This window comes from Chenopodium album, chromosome 9, assembly GCF_948465745.1.
Source record: "Chenopodium album chromosome 9, dcCheAlbu1.1, whole genome shotgun sequence".
In the NCBI taxonomy this organism is placed as follows: Eukaryota; Viridiplantae; Streptophyta; class Magnoliopsida; order Caryophyllales; family Amaranthaceae; genus Chenopodium; species Chenopodium album.
The window spans coordinates 63783163-63801472 of record NC_137842.1 but is presented as its reverse complement, the minus strand read 5'-3'; the positions used below and the strand labels follow the sequence as shown (position 1 = coordinate 63801472).

At 34.2% G+C, this 18310-nt stretch overlaps 4 protein-coding genes and 1 long non-coding RNA gene across 6 annotated transcripts; 4 read left to right on the top strand and 1 right to left on the bottom strand.

Annotated features, from left to right (window-relative positions):
* The first annotated feature begins 210 nt into the window (after window positions 1-210).
* Window positions 211-5935, top strand: LOC145558732 (uncharacterized). Its single transcript, XM_081620054.1, has 8 exons — window positions 211-364; window positions 999-1446; window positions 1554-1630; window positions 1751-1885; window positions 4731-4785; window positions 4872-4959; window positions 5271-5369; window positions 5449-5935. Exons 2-8 carry the CDS (start codon window positions 1046-1048, stop codon window positions 5536-5538), a joined length of 945 nt encoding a protein of 314 aa, XP_081476180.1. The 5' UTR covers window positions 211-364; window positions 999-1045; the 3' UTR covers window positions 5539-5935.
* A 1038-nt stretch (window positions 5936-6973) lies between these two features.
* LOC145560122 (peptide deformylase 1A, chloroplastic/mitochondrial-like) lies at window positions 6974-9734 on the top strand. Its single transcript, XM_081621384.1, has 4 exons — window positions 6974-7521; window positions 8253-8342; window positions 8469-8536; window positions 9200-9734. Exons 1-4 carry the CDS (start codon window positions 7084-7086, stop codon window positions 9450-9452), a joined length of 849 nt encoding a protein of 282 aa, XP_081477510.1. The 5' UTR covers window positions 6974-7083; the 3' UTR covers window positions 9453-9734.
* Window positions 9735-9970: 236 nt separating this feature from the next.
* Window positions 9971-14643, bottom strand: LOC145560121 (putative polygalacturonase At1g80170). 2 transcript variants are annotated; one of them, XM_081621382.1, is made up of 9 exons: window positions 14138-14643; window positions 12831-12959; window positions 12518-12688; window positions 12365-12414; window positions 12037-12227; window positions 11496-11577; window positions 11297-11405; window positions 10999-11115; window positions 9971-10531 (listed from the first exon to the last, which is right to left on the bottom strand). In XM_081621382.1, the coding sequence occupies exons 1-9, from the start codon at window positions 14354-14356 to the stop codon at window positions 10253-10255; spliced, it is 1347 nt and encodes a 448-aa protein (XP_081477508.1). In that variant the 5' UTR covers window positions 14357-14643; the 3' UTR covers window positions 9971-10252. The 2 variants fall into 2 exon arrangements, with proteins under 2 accessions (XP_081477508.1, XP_081477509.1); XM_081621383.1 differs by having other exon boundaries at window positions 12037-12244; window positions 12394-12414; window positions 14138-14641.
* A 715-nt stretch (window positions 14644-15358) lies between these two features.
* LOC145560120 (uncharacterized) lies at window positions 15359-17901 on the top strand. Its single transcript, XR_014093090.1, has 2 exons — window positions 15359-15867; window positions 16461-17901. It is a non-coding gene; the product is annotated as an uncharacterized LOC145560120 (long non-coding RNA).
* Window positions 16663-17786, top strand: LOC145557919 (protein FAR1-RELATED SEQUENCE 5-like). Its single transcript, XM_081619096.1, has 3 exons — window positions 16663-16821; window positions 16935-17653; window positions 17771-17786. Exons 1-3 carry the CDS (start codon window positions 16663-16665, stop codon window positions 17784-17786), a joined length of 894 nt encoding a protein of 297 aa, XP_081475222.1.
* Window positions 17902-18310: the final 409 nt, after the last annotated feature.

Sequence of the window (18310 nt, the reverse complement as noted above, 5' to 3'; positions counted from 1 at the left end):
TCATTTTAGGGGTAACTTTTGATCACTTTAAGAGAGATTTTTTTTTTTTTTTTTTTTTTTTGAAACAACTTTAAGAGAGATTTAAAATGAATATACAATAATTATTGTACACCCGATTTTTTTAAAAGTTTGTGAAATTTACCATATGACAATCTTTTAAGAACGTAGGGAGTATTAACGCGGTTAAAAAAATGTTTTGGATATTATAACCCGGGTATGCCGCTTTAACAGATAAGACGACATACACGACTACACAATTCCCTTCACTTCCTGCTTCTTCCTTCACTCCCATTTCCCACCGTCTCCTACGCCGGCGACGGTCCCACTTTCACCGCCGAACTTCACTACTTTCTCAGTCACGTTGGTTAGTTATGCCCCTTTCTTCCTTCTTTCTTTGTATTGCTTAGCTTTTGATTGTTATGTTTAAATTGTTATTTTTCTTTGTAATGTTCCCTTCTCCCCTGTTTCTTTCCCCAGTTAGAATAATGCAGCAGAAAAAGAACTTGAAATTAATTGTACCCATGATTCTTGAATTGAGTAAAATTGGGAAAGTGTGATTTTTGGAAGGTGGGGTTTTGATTTTTTGAAAAATTGTTGGAAAATTGGATATAGGTTACTTATGCTGCATAATAACTTACTCAATTGCATGATTTAATGGATTAAAATTTGTTTATGTCTTTAATTAGCAACCCCATTTTGCTAGTTTAATTCTCTTGTGTTCATGGTGATTGCTTGTGAATTAAATATGCTGATAAAAGTCATATAACCCTGTGTTGTATGGTACACCCGAGTGTATAATGGACACCTTGCTCCTTTACCCTTTAAATTGTTTTTCTTTTGCCTAAAAGTTTAGTTGTGGAGGAGGGGCTTTATGACTGATTGAAAATTTAACACAAAAAGGGGCAACACAAGATGGTGTATGCTGAATTAAGCATACCCTCCACAATTTGAACTAATGTTTTATACAATGTGTAAAGTCAAACTATATTTTGTGATAGGTTGAACATCGAACGGAACAAAGGACTGCTGTAATTAGAAGTGGAGGATGGAGGGAGGACCCTTGGTATTGAGTCAATGCAGTAGCATAAGTAGCTCAAAATTTCAGTCTAGTCTTAATCACCATCCTTCAATATCTTTGTGGCCTCACCGACAAACTTCTCTTTCTCGCTTTAGTTTTAGTTCTAGTTCTAGCTCTAGTTCAATTAGCAGCAGTGCAGGCAGTAACATTTGCCATCCTAAGAACCTGAAACCCTGGTTGAGAAGAGAAGTTAAAAACCAGCACTTGGTGTCTGGGGCTGGGGCTGGTGCTGGACCGGTTACCCTAAAGGAAATTGATGCTTCATCATCATCTTTGGCAAGTGGTAAAAATGATGACACATATACATTGCCCAGAATGGATAAGAATGGAAGGTTTTGCAGTCCAAGAGCTGCTCGGGAGCTTGCCTTGTACAGTAATTTTAAGCATTTCTTTCTTATTTTTTTTGCAACAATCTACATCATTTTACTAGGTTTTTGGAATGAAATTGATTTGTTTTGAATATGAAAATGGGCAGGTTGATTGTATATGCTTCATGTTTAGATGGGCATAATCCAGTTCGTGTGTTTGAGAAGCGAATGAATGCCCCTAGAGGTAGCTATTGTTTGTTTCTTGAAAATTCTTGCTCTAATTTTCTAATCCCAACCTCTTCTCCTTTGGACGGTTGGAGGAAAGTTGTGTATTTTCATTAATTGTTATGTCACTGCAAATTAGAATCTGGATACGTCTTCAACAAGAGCTCTTTACTTCAATATGATCACACAAGGTTTGGAGGACCCCCTGTTATCACCTCCTCTGTTGAGGAAGCTGACAAACATCTTAGTGAACTTGAAGCAGAATCAGCTATTGGTAAATTTGTGACTTTACTCTTATTTTGTATCTTCAGTATTGTTGAAAGCTCTTGGAAGATGCCATTATCTGTTTATGAAATTACTGACTATGTCAATAGTTCATCCTTTAGCAACATGGCATGTTGTCTAGTTGTTAAATTTTTAGATCATAATCTCTCATTTACCATATCATTGCAGTGTATATTTGTATATGCATAGTTAAAAAAATTGTTAAGGAAATCACCTCTCCTGTGTTTACATTTGTTTCCCTGTTTAGTAAGTAGCACATCTACATTGGAAATTGGCTAGAAATTTGAACACCTCATATGTACACGTTATGAGTTACACTGCTAATCCTCCATACATGCCTTCTTGTGGTACTTTTCTAGTATTGCCAGCTACTAGCTTTGTAGATTGCAAGAGTAAAAATGGTAGGCAATTCTTTTCTTTTTGTTCTTTTTTACAAGGTGGCCCTAGTTTTCAGCTCCCTTATCCATTGTTCTTATTAAGATTCATGAACATTATTACTTCCAGGTCGTGTAGAAAACCATGCTGAGTCCTAGATCTATGTACTGATTTTAGCAGAAATACCTTTAAATAATTATGTTTCGTGCTTTCCATGGAAGACCTACAGCTTCTGCAATAAACCTGCTCTTAATTGCAGTAAAGGACTCCATCAGTCCATCCAACAAAATGATTATTAATTTAGAATTCATGCTATAGAAGTACCTCTAGAAAGGCTCTTTCCCAGGTTTTGAAGGGGAATACAATCTCTTTGAAATGAACTGTCTTAAGGAAGGGGTATTACAGGTAGTTTAGTTTGTTAATAGTGATCAAATGTAGTACTCCCTCCGTCCCATAATATAGTTCCTGTTTTCCTATTTTGGAGATCCAAAATGTTGTTCCTGTTTCTATTTTTGGATAGCATGTAAAGTCCATTATGCCCTCACTTTTTTAACTTTATTCATTGTACTTCCTAGTTTACCCTTGAATTTTGCACATGCTTTTTACTTTTTTCCACTTTCTCTCTCTAACTTTTGTCTATGATTGTACTTTTCACTTTTATTAATGTAATTCATCCACTTTCTCCTCCTATTTCTTAAATATTGTGAAAAAACACAAACAAAAACTATATTGTGGGACGGAGGGAGTACATAAGAAGGGTAAATAGGCAATGTACTAAGAGATGCCACCTGTGCACATGAGACAAAAGAACTCAGTCTAGAATCATCCTACGGAGGGAGGGAGAATGTAAGTATAAAAAGGGAAGAAAGATATTGAGAAAGTAGGCTGAATTTTGTATTAGGGAAACCTAGAAAGAGTTATGGATGGCCTCAAGCCATTGTCAGAGAGTGATAGCCTAAAGCTATTTTGAGAGTGATAGCCTAAAGCTATTAACCCTATCATTTTAGTAATTTGCTAGAAAAATCAGAAAGTCTTGCTGTTATATTGGTTTTGTTGTGTGACTGATCTGAATCCATTACACTCGTGCACCATACTCTTGAAATAACACAAAGGATATATCCATGGGAGCTTAAATGAATACATCTAAAATGAGACTGCTATCTACTTTACTCTATTTTAAGAAACAAAGACGCTTGAATGAACTGTTTTAGTTTAGTTAATTGCAATGTCTCATTACAATTTCATGCAGTTTAGCTGATTTGTCTCTTAGTAGTTTAAATTGTTGAGTCAGTAGATCTTTGCCCAAAAGGCAAAAAGCAATCCAGCATTTTCTTCAGCAAAGTGCAGAGAGAACCCTTTTGTTTTGAGCTCATCGTGTCTAATCTCGTATAGTCAGTCAGAGCTTAAAGCTGTGCCTATGAAAGGCTTCTTGATTTTGTACCATGTAGCAAACTCATTATGGGCGTCATACCTTGTAGTAGTTTGTAGCACAAAAAGTAGTGAAGACAATATTCTTACGGAATAGTTGATTCTTATTAGAGTGAATCTGTTTAATGGCTGCTAAATTGTAGTATTTTACTTATTCCAGCTCTTCTGGATATGTCTTAGACCAGAGACTTGCAGTTTAATACTAGTATATTGATCCCATCTGCTATTAAGTGTGATTTAGTATTGGAAAAAGGATGTCAGATGCCTGCAAATTGCTAATATATACCCTATGATGATTTTATACTCTTTTCAGTTAAGTACAGGACCCTCTCTTCAGCTTATGAAGATTTTCCATCAATTTTCAAATTTAACTTCAAGCCTTCAAGTTCATGGCATATGGCCCATGCCAAGATCAATTTGTTTTGAATGTCAGACACTGAAACTATTAGGCACCGTGAATGATAACTGCGGACCCTAGACTTCTTATAATCTTTCAAAATGGACTTTTTGTGGTGTTTGCAGTTCGAGGTTTGACCAATTTGTACCCTAGACTGCTTGGAAGCTGAGGATATTTCAATCTAGTTCTAAGTGGGAGATGTGCAATTTTTTTTATGCATCATTGTGCTGTCCTGGTTCCTTGTGAACACAGATTTTTTTTTTTTTTATTCCATGTGGGGTTGGAGAGATATGCTGAACTTTACATAGTGCTGATTTTGGATCATCATCACCCTTTAAGGCCTTTAACATGAGCTTCTATTTCGATGGAAATGGAGCAATACAAATCCGATAACATTTGTTATACAAAGTATGGGTGATTATACATTTCAAGGTTTAACTTGATTTGCTTCACATGTTTCTAAAATCTGATTAGTTCATACATCTGTAAATTTGTGGTCGTTCATGTTTGAGCTTGTAGATTGCTGTATTTCCAGTTCTCTTTGTGTCTTAATACGCATCATCTTTCTCATTATTTTGTTACAGTGGTTCTCTTAGATATTTGAGTTGTATCTGATCATAACTTTTTATTACAGAAGCAGAAGTTCTATCAGCTCCTCTGAAGTTGGTATATAGCAAATTGCTTCTGAGGTAAGAATTCTATTTCTCTATATTGTCACTTCGATATTGTACTCACTGTATGCCAATACAATTTAAGTGTCTTTTATCCACTGTAGATTCACGAAGAAACTATTAGGTGCAGTGGTGGATAATTGGGATAATCATGTCCTCGTGATTGATAAAGTAGCACCGTCAAATTGGAAGGTCTGTTTTACACTCATTATTTATTTCGTATGATTCTTAGAGTTGGGGCTGTGAAAAATTTTCTATAACTACAGTTGTGTTTTTATTACTCGTACTTAAATTTTTTTTGGATTCGTAACTCATTAACTACTCGTTATTGAGTATACATATGGACCATTATGTATTACATTTCACACCATTACTATGACTAATATTGCAAAGACATGATTGTTTTTGTGAACTTGTAGACAATGTTAATGTTTATTTATTATTAGAAACTCTGTAATTTTTTCTTCAACCTCATTCTGTCATTTTGAATGCTCAATCACTAGAACGAGCCAGCTGGAAGAATTTTGGAGTTCTCAATTCTTCATTTAGCAATGTCCGAAATATCTGCAGTTGGAACACGACATCAAATTGTTATCAATGAGGTATTATATTCTTTATTGATGAGAACGTGCCAATTTCAAATAGACAATACTGATCATAAATTTCTTCCTGCACTTGAAGGCTGTGGATCTTGCAAAACGGTTTTGTGATGGTTCAGCGCCTCGCATAATAAATGGCTGTTTGAGAACCTTTGTCCAAGAACAATCATGAAGAAATGCAATGCATGAGGAAGATGCATATAGTAATCATGAGAAGAGGGCATAACTCCTCCCACTGTCTGATGGAAGATAGAAACTGCTCGTGGAAAGAGTTTGTATAGCTGATTGTTGCGGGTTTTCTCCATATAGCATTTTGTGCTCTTCAAGGCTTTATTTATTGTTGTTCTTTCCTTTGCAGAATGTAACTAAACTTCCCGCAATGTCTTAAGGAAAAAAAAAAAAAAAGAAAGTTATATAGTAGTGCTGTAGTAATGTAGATCAGAGTCTAGAGAGTTTTCAACCAGCCCAATCTATGGGTTTATGAAAAGGGAGATGACAGTTCGATGTTGTTCATAAACACTTTAATGTATTGGGTACATGAGATTAATATGTTTCCTTTTTCACCGAAATGAGATAGTTTGGCACCATTAGTCTGTTGAGTCGATGTGTATAGGGCATGCATTAGCGTAGTTTGCAGCAAAAATGGGTAATGAGGTTTGGGCTTGGCTTGGCTTGGCAGTCTATGACGATGGCGGGGACGTTGTTGGGGCAGCTTGTAGTATGATGATAGCTTGGTAGGTGATCATGTGTGAAGTGAATGAAGCTGAGCCACTGATGGTTTGCCTATGGATTGTTATTGTAAATCAAGGCGTCAGAGGATAAGCAGATAGCATAAGCTGGTTGCTGGTAAAACTTCTGGAAGTCCAGAAATTGATGCTCCGTACTTTTATCTTTTTCATTATCACGATGATAAACTTGTATTTTCTCCCCTGCCTTAGATCCTTGTTAATGTTTATTTTATGAGTATATTGCTAAGCATCACCCTCATTCCACAGATTGATAACAGACTGATAAAATATTTTATTTGAATGCTGGTCCTCTATTTTTAACATCCCTTTTAACATTTTGTTCATTTATTCTAGACTAGACTATATAGCTAAAAGTGATACATTATTGTTACTTTCTTAATAGAAATGTTCTTAGACATTACATTTTCTTACAAAACTTTTTCTATATTTCAATATAATTTTTGCACAAAAAATCATTGGTTCTTTGACGATTTCAAGGAGAAACTTCCTCTTAGAAGGAGAAAGAGTTAACATGATTACAAAATAAAAACAAACATAAGCAAGGAAATCACCAAAGAAACATAAATAAGGGTTTTTCACCGGTAGGTTGTAGTAACCGATAAAAGTTCCTCCAAAATTCAGCAATACAAGCTTGGGTTTAAGAGAGGAGAGCAGTTATCAACTTATCATAAAAAGTTCCAATTTTAAACAGACTTTTTCAAACCCGATACATATTTATCTAATAAGGTCCATTAAAAATCCTAAAACATCAAATAAGTTTAGAAAAGATTAGTTTAAGGTCCGACCAAAACATGAAATAAGCTCGAAAAAGTTTAGTTTAAATAAGTTCAGCATTGCCTTCCGATAGGCTTATTGGTACATTCTCGCCTCTCGGGTTACACCCAATCGAAAACTAAGCATATGAAAAACAACTTCGTTTTCACTTATCTAAGCTCAAGTAAGAAAGCAACCATAACTCACCCACAACAATGGAGGTTCTTCCCCGCTTTTCCAACCGCCTTCTTTCTCTCTCCTCCATAAACCCTAACCCCAAATCTCTCATTACCCCTTTTTTCCATCTCCAATTTTGCCAATTACCCACTTCAAATCCCTTACCCATTTGCCCAAACCCGATCAAAACAACCCATTTTTTCAGTACAAAACCCCTCAATTCTTCTTCATCTTCCTCACCTTCTACATTAAAAACTCGGGCAGGTTGGTTACTGGGTCTTGGGGAAAAAAACAAGCAGAAGTTGCCCGACTTGGTTAAAGCGGGTGACCCGGTTCTTCACGAACCGGCCCGAGAAGTTGACCCGAATGAAATCGGGTCTGAGAAGATTCAGAAGATAATTGATGATATGATTAAGGTGATGAGGATTGCTCCTGGTGTTGGACTTGCTGCTCCCCAAATTGGTGTCCCTTTAAAGGTTGATTCTTGACTTCTTGTTGGTTTAATTTATTTTCATTTGGATTAACTCCTTTCCATATTATTTGTAACGATAATGTCAAATCGTCGCAAATAATATGAAACGGAAATTGTATTTGTTTTTTATTTTATTTTTATTTGGTGTATTGAGAGCCGCAAAGGATATAATGTAGACTTAGACACGTAGTTTGACTAATCACAAGTGTTGAGTACCATCTCGAGTCTTTAGCCAATTAAGTTCTGTTGAAACAGTGTTTCCACTAGTAGACTTGGTATGAGTTAGATTGCTTACATTTGGACGTCATGGAACTTTGTCTAATGTTTTATTTTTATTATGTTAAGAATTTAAAATATGTACAATTGTTAATTTGTTACACTTTGTTGAATGTTTTAGATTTTTGATGATTACCTGTTGAATTTTGAAATTATACAGTTCTGACCATTTGTGAACTTCACTTGGAAAACAAAATTTTGTTTTCCTAACAGTATGAATTGTATGAATGTTGATATTTCAGAGTAGTCGATTATAAACAAAGACCTTCAATTTTTCTTTTGGTGTAAAAGCAATTAGAGTAAGACCATTTATTTGACATGAGGAAGTATAGTGCTTGTGATATGGAATGGTTGTTTGGCAAATAACAATAAGCAATTTTTCTTTTGTAATAGCTCGACCCAACTAGTCAATAACTATGTGTAAGCCAAATATGAACTTAGTTTTTCATCTTTGTGTAGATTATTGTTTTGGAAGATACAAAAGAGTTCATCAGTTATGCGCCAAAAGAGGAGATTAAAGCACAAGATAGACGCCCATTTGATCTTCTGGTATGATAGACGACGAGAACATTCTAAACAGATGAAATGGAATTTCCTTTTGGTTTATGTTCCTTCTAATTTCTAGGAAGTGCAAAGTTCTCTCTATATATTGACAAACTCTTAGATTTGAGGCAGGTTATTGTGAATCCGGTATTGAAAAAGAAGAGCAACAGAACGGCACTTTTCTTTGAAGGCTGCCTGAGGTACGAGGCATTACCTCTATTAATATCTTCAGCCTGAGTATCTGTCAATGACTGTCATGATAGAATAGGATCATTTCCACCAAATGGTCTCTTGCAACTCATGTATTACACTATATGTGCTATTAGGCCTATTACTGCTATATTTAGCGGCATAGTAGCTGATTTTGTTGTGAAGGTATCCATTTTGTGTATACGCTGTACTAAAGAGATATCCTTTGCTATATGAGGGTTTTAGGAAGAAGATCTAGTTTACCCCTTTTTTTCTTATCATACGCTCTGTGGTATTACTCCCTTTGTAATCCCTTTTAAAAATATTGAGGGAAAATAAGCAAAGAATGAAAGGGCTCAAATATGTTTCTTATTTCTGAAGTTTAAATACAATCCAGGATAGTGCTGAAGCGTAGGCCATTTGTTCAAATACATTCCAGGCAAAGTGAGACCTGACTTTCCTTCCTCGAGCATAGGCCATTTGTCAAATGAAATTACCTGTGACATAACATGTATGTTTTAGCTGTAGCATAGGTTGGAATGGTGTTGGCATGCTGCTTTGAATTATAATATAACACTTACGTATTCAAATTTGACATCGTTCTTCCTGCTTAACGGTGTGCCAAAACTCATGGTACTTATATTTCTGAATCTAAAAGTTTTGATTATTTACAGTGTCGACGGGTATAGAGCAGTGGTGGAGCGATATCTTGATGTCGAAGTCAAGGGACTGGATCAGTATGGGCAGCCTATAAAAGTGGACGCTTCAGGATGGCAGGCACGTATTCTTCAGCATGAGTGTGACCATTTGGAGGGTACTCTATATGTTGACAAGATGATGCCAAGGACATTCAGAACTGTTGAAAACTTAGATTTACCTCTTGCAGTTGGCTGTCCGAAGCTTGGAGCACGCAAGATTTCATCTTGATAGACTAGCCGATGGAGGATCTTGTCACCCATTACATTGGTATAATTAGCTCGAGAATTTTCAAGGGAAACCATCATTCATTTTGATTAATTTCATATTGATTACATGTTATATTTTAGTGGGAAAGATCTCTGTAGGTTGCTCTACTTTTTATAAGCTATTTATTCCAAAGGTACTTGGATATTTCATTTCTCTCCCTCTTAGCGGGGTTACATCAGTTTGAATGTTAATTCTGGTTGGTGTTGAAATCTTTGAAAACTTAGGTTAATTGGTTGGATTATATTTGACCTTTCTTTCATTGCTTTGAATTAGCTTCAAATGAATTATGATATGATGATACAATTTTAAGCAAAATTATTGTTTACAGGTTTAAATTTTCCATTCTGATTACAATTATTGATTTATAGTTCACTTCTGTTGCGTGCTTAGTCAATGTCAAAACATTCCTAGTAGAAGAAATCAAATGGAAAATTGCAGGGAATTTGATTTTGGACCTAACATGTTTGATCAACTACATTAGGAGACAATTACTTGCAAATTGCAGCCATATATAGCCTTCAAAAATGCATCTCAATGTTCTGTTTCATGCAGTACATATATTCAGAGTAGACTGCTACTATGTTCAGGTTACATATATTTTACACAAGAATACAAGAGAAGTACAAACCAATCCACAAACTTTTTAAAGCGACGATGATAAGCAGTCTGCACTAGAGCTCATGAGTCATGACATTGCAAAAGTAGCTACCCCGTGTCATATCATCAAATCTCATTATTTGACAGAAGATGATTTTCCATGATCAACTTGAATAATGAAGGGCGTTGAAAGTTGGTTTTTGCTTGATCATGCTTTTGCTGGTTGGAAAGCAAGGGGAAGGATACACAAACCCAGAACTCGAACCTTGGGCTTGCCAACAAAATGCTGTTGTGTTTCCTGTGTAACTTATGAGCTGGATGTCCTTCAAATATAACCCTTGGCAAGGACTGCTATCACTGCAAGCAAATCTTATCGCTTCCTCTGACGCTGAAGTCCCTTTGATGCCCACAAATGATATTTTACCAACATGTACTGCTGATGTCTGCAGGTAAATGAAATAATACTCCAATTATTCAGATCAAGCCAGGGGGAAACTATCACTGTTTTGTGTTAGCAAACATATAAGGTTGAGAATTTTGGACATGGAGGAAAAACAAGAGAAGATTGTTTTGTACAATTTCCATGCTTATGCTTGTTAACATCTGAGAGGACTAGGGAGGAAAGCCAGTGAAGAAAAGGATAGGACGATCAAAGAAGCATGCCGACCCTCATAATCTCATACTGTTAATGTTTCCCAATAAACTAAATATGTTCAGTATATTTCTGGCATTCTAGCTAAAACATATACGTAGTAAATGATATAATATGCTATATGCACTACACGGAAATGAAAACATATGAAGAGCATGTGTTAGAATAGAGTACAACTTGAAACAAACTTGCACCTGAAAAACACCTTATAATATGTTAAAGGAACAAATTTGCAAAATTACAAGCAGTATGTAATACCTGATTTTTACATGGCTTTGGAGAATCACAATAATATTGATCAATTATAATCGGATTAGAGACATTTTCCATCCTCACGTTTCGGAAAGTAACCCTTGTCACATACCCAGCACCTCCCTGTCACAAATGACATCTTTCATTAGTGGTAGGATCTTAACTGGGTTGTTTTTGTTAAATACCGAGTACATAGATTATTTGGTTACCTGCTCCATGGCAGTAATTTTTGATTTTTTTTTTTAATGTAAATTATTGTTGTTGTCGTGAGTGAAGAAGCAAACTATATCACATAAACCATTACCTGCCAGGTTTTAATTCTTACACCATTCTGAGTATTCGATAGGTATGCCCCATCAACCATAACATCATCCACCTCTGCCCATTCATGCTGTTTTCCTAAGCTTCCAATACTATTGGAAATTTCAAAGAATGAGCCAAGATTTCGGGGTGGACAAGAGACCGATCAGAATAAATGTAACACAAAGTAGTATTGTCAATACCTTATGCCATGGCCTGGGCCACAAAAAAGACCTGTGATTACAACTTTTGAGGAATTGCTCACAATAGAGATACAATCATCACCTGCAAAAGTATGTAAACCATTCAGAAAAAAACTAGAGACACATAGAAATGGAGTTTGGTGAATGAGAAAACAACACAAAAAATGTAAGCCACAGTCAATGTTTTGCAATGCTCTTCTTATCTCAAAGGACAGCTTATTTGCATAAATTATTCATCTAAAGTTCCTGTTTATACAACAAACAACTATAAATTAATTATTAAATGCAACAAGTCATCCCTTGACTCGCCACATTTATGGATCAAACCAGCAAATGATGCAGGCAAACCAAATACAAAATCCAGCATTCCAGCATGTCACCAATTGGTTACCCCATCATAATAATTCGAAAAAACTAAGAATCCATGCATTCGGTGACTGCAGCTAACCCAAGTATTCATGTAGGCATACCAATATGGAGCTATCTCTTTATCACAGCAAATTTAAAAAACGTTATGAACACCAGTAGAAAAGTAACTAACCCGTTCTAATATTACTATCAATAACTTTCACATCAGAAGAGGCACTAATGTGGATTCCATCAGTATTGGGGCTTTCAGCAGGTGCTATTAGTGTGACGTTGGAAACCACAACGCTACGACAATTGGTAAAGGTCAGATGCGTTTGTTGACTGTCAACAATACTGATATTTCGAATTTTTAATTTCTTGCACCTGTGAAAAATAACAGCCTGCAGCATGATTGTTCAGCCAATCTAAAGATTGCAAAAACTACATCAATCTCTAAGAAGTACAAAGTAACCTATAAGAGCCACAAGTATGATTCAAGGACTGTCAAAAAGAACATAAACTTATGGCTTGAGCAAGTAGCAGAACTTACAGTGGGAGCATGATGGCAAGGCTGCGAAAATCAACAGGCAAAAAGATATAAAGAAGATTAGATGAATCATTAAACAACATTTCAAAAGACCGAAAAGAAGATCATGGACATAAGAACAGCATACCATTGTCTTATTGGTCTTGCAGGATCTAGCCCACCATATCTCACCCATACCATTTATTGTCCCTCCACCCTCTAGAGTTAGTTTCTTTACACCGTGAAAATAAAGCCATTTTCGAGGGTTCAAACCAAGCCATACTTCAGGATCTTTAGGAGCAATAATTGCTCCAAGTATCTGTTAAAAGACAAGTGAAAATGTCAAAAAGAAAAAGGAAAAAAAAGGCTCTGTTTCCACTATTATAATGGTAATCTATCCTTGAGTTGGAAAAAAGATGGAAGTCCATTAAGACAGAAAAGAAAACAGCATCACAACATACCCTTAGAGTCACCTCAGCTCGACACTTAGCAAAATTCATTGGCTGCACCAAATAAGTAAATCCCTCTGGAATTATTACTGTTGATCGCTGAGATGAATAACATGCCACTTTCCATGCTTTTCTGAAGGCCTGCAACGAGGTAAGGCATTTGATGTCACTGACAATCAATTTAGCAGACCAAGTATTTACTGGCAAAGAAAAGTTTCAGCTGCATAATCTTATTTCCACCACTGAAAATCTGATTGTCGAAGGAGATGGAAAGAATATCTAAACAAGAATCTCAATTCACAAAAAATGCTGACAAGTAGCTAGTGACACATAACTTAAGTTGCTCTATCTTTTTCTTATTTTGGTACGACATCATTAGGTAACAATAACAATCAACAAGTTAGAATGAAATCTTTGCATAGAATACCAAAAGTGTGTGTCATAGTGAGTTGGTATTAGATCACCCCAAATATGCTATTTTCTTACTACTCTCTCCATCAAGCCGTTAATAAACGTTTTATCACATATTAAGGCTCCCATCTGGGCCATTATCCCATTCAATCCTAGTAAACAAAAATTTACCCTCTGCCCACGGCATCAAGGATTTGATTACTTGTTTCCAACCTAAAGATAATATCATATAGCACATAAAGTACTACAGTAAACACTTCATAGTTGACAAAAAAAACAAAGGGAAATCCTCCCATATCCAAGCCTTAGAATCCTTCTTAGATCAAGCTATTCTAAACACAGTAGACTCCCATTCCTCGAATACGAGCATATGAGTAACTTAGCCACAGTCACATTCCATATTGCAATATGACATTCAAACATTCAATTTGAAGAACAATCCTAAGGGTCTGTTCTGATTGACTGAACTGAGCTGAACTGAACTGAACTTATTTAAGCTGAGCTGAGCTGAACCAATATTTTATAAGAGAAGGAAATTAAGATAAGAACTGAACTGAACTGAACTTATTGGAGCTGAACTGAACTGAAGAGAACAGACCCTTAGTTCCTAACGACCTAACATGACTTATTCTGGAATCCCCCAAAATGCACACAGACATACTGTTTTAATTTTCCAAAATTACCTAAAATTTATCAGTATCACTTCATTAAGTAAGCTTGATGCTAACAATATCATCATCATCACACATTCACACCCCACCAAAAAAAAATAAAATAAAAAAAGCAGCAACACCAATAACAATGGATACATTGGTGATTAAATCAAATAAATAAAGCAAAGAAATTGTAAAATTCATAAATTTCACATTTTTATTAAAAAGGAGGTAAATGGGTATGAATAATTATACCTCAGTATCATCATGAAGTCCATCACCAACAGCACCATATGCAGTAACATGAAGAACAAACCCTTCTTTTCTGGGTGTCCTGTTTCTTGTAAACCCAGATTGTGGGAGCTCAATTAAAGAATCAATTTCCACTGAACTTGTAAAATGACTCAAATCCAACAACACAATTATAATAACAAACGATGTACAAGTATTTCTAAAATTATTGGGAAATTTCATTTGCCAAATTGGGAATTAATTAAATAAATTGTAGCAGGAAATTATACTTAACAATTAACGAAGCTAATTAATGTTATACGTCACTTTTATTTTTTTGGGTTTGTTTCCGAATTCGTGTTTTTTTGTGGGGTTGCTTTTTTATTTTATTTTTTTAAAAAAAGAAGGAAGAAGATTGGAAGATTTAAGTGACCTTCACAGAAAGAAGCCGACAACAAATCAAATGACGTGGAAACTTTTTTTTTTTTTTTTCTAAAAACAAATCAAATGATTTTTTTTTTAAAAAAAAAAAAATCAAATGATTTAAGATTACTTTGTTACTTGTTTCCAAAAAAAAAAAAAAAAATTACTTTATTACTCTTTCCTAAAAAAAAAAAAAAAAAAAATTATTATTCGTATATTTTAGATTTAGAGTGAGCGCGAATCTTTGCGGATGTAATTTTCTGTAATCAAATTTTATGAATGATAAAGCGATTGGAAAAATATTTAATTTTAGGAGATTGGTAAGTTTACAACTGTTAATCCCAATCTAAAACAATGTTTAAAAGTTAGTTATCAAACAAGTTTTATATGGAGTATAATTCTAATATGGCTCAAACTTGATTTTTGAACTACTATAAATATAAGACTAGCTGTACATCTTGTATTAATTTTTTTGGTATTAATTTATTTTCTTGCTTGGTAGAATAGTTTGTTGATCTATGTTTTATATGGTGGAGGCGAATAAAAAGAATTCGACTATTGATAATGAAAAGTATACCGAACTTGAATGGAGTGTTGCAAAAATTGTATGCAACATGAAAAGGCGGGTGGGAGAAGAAGAAAAACAAAAATAAACCGAATGTGAATTAAGTATTGCAAAAACTTTATGCGACATGAAAAGGCTAGTGGAAGAAGAAGAGAACAAGTCCATAGTATCCAATTCATCATCCCATCCATCGCCTTCTCGTCCTTCCTCAGCTACAAAAACGTCATAAAGTCACCATAAAGGGTTTCTCTTTCAAGTCGCAATTGCGTTCACTTTTAGACGTTTTTAATACTATATAATAGGAAATAATTTTTTTTGTTTTTCTTGATGTTATTTTTGTTTAGCTTTAAGAAGTTTATTTTTTGCAAGTCTTTGAGAAGCCTCATATGGATTAAGTAGTCAATTTTCTTCTTGGAGGCGGATTCACCATGCATGGTGCATCCACCTCCTAAACACATGTTTTTTCTTTTTTTTTTTTAGAAAAAAAGAATCTCTGTTTTTTGGATACTATTAATTACTTGATTTTTGGATCTTCTTTCTATATATATAGTGTCTAAACTAGGAAATTTATATTCAGACTTCAATTTTCAAATTGAGTGAATTTGTAGAGAGAGAAATAGGGAGAAATCAAACTTTAAGAGAGAGAAGCTAAAGAACATGGCCAATCATGGCGAATTTCGACATGATTCAGATCGCCGTTTTGCGTTTGATGATCAAGATGATGATGATTTCGGCGAGACTGAAGACATTGTTACAGAAGGAAAAGGTAATGTAGTTTTATTTTTTTGTAATTTAATTGAATTTCATGATTTTCTTATTGATTTTATAATTTCGTTGAATTTGATTGAATTGATATCTTGAATTATCATTTGATTGAATTGAATTATAATATTTTTTCACAATGATGATTTATTGCATTGATTTCTTGAATTATTAGTTGATTGCATTGATTTCTGGAATTATTAATGTATTGCTCTGTTTTTTTTATTTATAATGTGTCACGTTGAAGATGATGAAGATGATGTTCTTTAAAATTAGCACACATGTTCATTATATTATATTTTAATGTTCTTTAATGTTGCATATAATGTACATTACATGAATCTTATATATAATGTTGTTTTGTTAACCAATGTACATTTATATTAGCTACAATGTTCATTATGTCTCTTTCTACACCAATCAAATTTGAATATGATGCTCATTAATTTTGGATACAATATTCATTTATATTTTGGCTAATGTTCATTTAAGTTGACTATAATGTTCATTTATTTTGACTACAATGTTAATTTATTTTGACTATAATGTTCATTTATATTTATGAGAATCCACAATTTTATTAATTGCTATGTACAGGCTTTACAGAATCTACTACTTCTGAGCTACTATTTAGAAAAGTAATGTCAGACAAAGAAGCATGTGATTTGTACAATTCATATGCTTTTAAGCATGGATTTGGTACACGCAAAGCACTTAAAAAGACAAGGGAGGATAAAAAGACAATTCGAATGCGAACTCTTGTTTGTAATTATGCTGGCTTAAAGTGAAGTCTGATTCTATGTACCAAAAAAAGGATTACCGTACCGGTTGCAAAGCATTTATCCAGTTTGATGTTGATAAGGACACTGGTTTGTATCATGTTGTCAAACATGAAATGGAGCATAATCATAGCAGGGTTCCCGTTTCAAAGAGGCACTTGATAAGATCTCATAGAAAGGTTGGTCAACATTAAAGAACATTACTCATATAGTAAAAGAACATAGTACTGTATTTTAATGTGCATTGTATTATTTGATAAAGAACATGTATGTAATAATGTTTTCATTACAGGTTTATGAGGATCAGATTCAAATGGTATCTACCTTGACTGAAAATGGTATTCCTATTGCTGATGCGTATCGTGTAATAAGGAACCAAGTTGGCGGTGAAGCTAATCTTACCTTTCTTCAAAGAGATCTTTACGTTGCATTAGCTAGTGAGAAAAAAAAGAAGTTCGACAGTTGTGACACGAAACAACTTATTTGTTATTTTAAAGAAAGGAAGGCTTTGGAGTATGACTTTTATTATGATTTTGATGTTGATGAAAAAGGGCATCTTCAGTCATTTTTCTTTCGGGATAGCAGGATGAAGGTTGATTATGATGCTTTTGGTGATTTGCTAGTCCATGATACTACATATCGTACTAATAAATACGGTATGATATGTGGTCCTTTCGTGGGTATGAACCATCATAATAAGAATGTAATGTTTGGTATTGGATTTCTCATCAATGAAAAGTGGGAATCTTTTCAGTGGCTCTTCAATACTTTCTTAAGATCAATGAATGGCAAACATCCAATTACCGTCATGACTGACCAAGCTGCATCAAGGGCCAAAGCTATTAGGATTGTATTCCCTAACAGTCGACATCGATTATGCACTTGGCACATTGGTGAAAATGCCAAGAAAAACATCAAAGGACTAAGGGCAAAGGAAGGCTTTACTGACTTATTTGACATTGTCCTAAAATACACTGATACAATTGTAGAGTTCGAACATTATTGGACAAGGTATGTCTTTGAATTGTTTTTAATTATTTTGCTCTATTTTTTTTTTAATTTATAAGTTCATGTTCTTTATTTTTATTGCAATGTTCTTTACTTATAATTTCAATGTTCTTTGTTCAGTGTTCATGTTCATTAAAATTTTAGAGTATGTTCTTTTTATTTTATAGTATGTTCTTTTTTATTTACACGTATGCTCTATTAAGAAGTATTATATATTCTTTTCAGAAATAATGTATGTTCTTAGTTCAGAAATTAATAATGTATGTCCTACCTGCTGTAGTTTTTTAGTTGTGAAATATGTACTTTATAAATACACAATATGTTCATTTTGATTAAATGCAATGTTCATTTTTTATATGAATGATGTTCTTTATTTTATATGTTCAGTATGATTACAAAATACAAATGCAATGATAACAAATGGCTCAGCAATCTGCATAATATTAGAGAGATGTGGTGTCCTGCATATTCAAAAGACTTTTTCAGTGGAGGAATTCTTTCTTCTCAAAGGAATGAAACTACAAATAAATCTGATCATAAATATAAATGACCATGACAACATAAATTAAAGAACATATTGTTATAAAGTAAAGAACATATTGTTATAAGATAAAGAACAAACTATAATCATATAAAGAACATACTGTTAAAGTATAAAGA

Bases quoted from the DNA above. Each gene is read 5' to 3' on its own strand.
- LOC145558732 (XM_081620054.1), top strand. From the start codon at position 1,046: ATGGAGGGAGGACCCTTGGTATTGAGTCAATGCAGTAGCATAAGTAGC. The intron at 1,447-1,553 runs GTACAGTAATTT...GAAAATGGGCAG, and splicing joins GCTGCTCGGGAGCTTGCCTT to GTTGATTGTATATGCTTCAT. The intron at 1,631-1,750 runs GTAGCTATTGTT...ACTGCAAATTAG, and splicing joins GCGAATGAATGCCCCTAGAG to AATCTGGATACGTCTTCAAC.
- LOC145560122 (XM_081621384.1), top strand. From the start codon at position 7,084: ATGGAGGTTCTTCCCCGCTTTTCCAACCGCCTTCTTTCTCTCTCCTCC. The intron at 7,522-8,252 runs GTTGATTCTTGA...ATCTTTGTGTAG, and splicing joins AAATTGGTGTCCCTTTAAAG to ATTATTGTTTTGGAAGATAC. The intron at 8,343-8,468 runs GTATGATAGACG...GATTTGAGGCAG, and splicing joins GACGCCCATTTGATCTTCTG to GTTATTGTGAATCCGGTATT.
- LOC145560121 (XM_081621382.1), bottom strand. From the start codon at position 14,356: ATGAAATTTCCCAATAATTTTAGAAATACTTGTACATCGTTTGTTATT. The intron at 12,689-12,830 runs GTATGTTGTGAT...GTCTTTTAACAG, and splicing joins GAGCTGAGGTGACTCTAAGG to ATACTTGGAGCAATTATTGC. The intron at 11,116-11,296 runs GTAATGGTTTAT...CATTTGTGACAG, and splicing joins TAAGAATTAAAACCTGGCAG to GGAGGTGCTGGGTATGTGAC.
- LOC145557919 (XM_081619096.1), top strand. From the start codon at position 16,663: ATGTACCAAAAAAAGGATTACCGTACCGGTTGCAAAGCATTTATCCAG. The intron at 16,822-16,934 runs GTTGGTCAACAT...TTTTCATTACAG, and splicing joins TGATAAGATCTCATAGAAAG to GTTTATGAGGATCAGATTCA.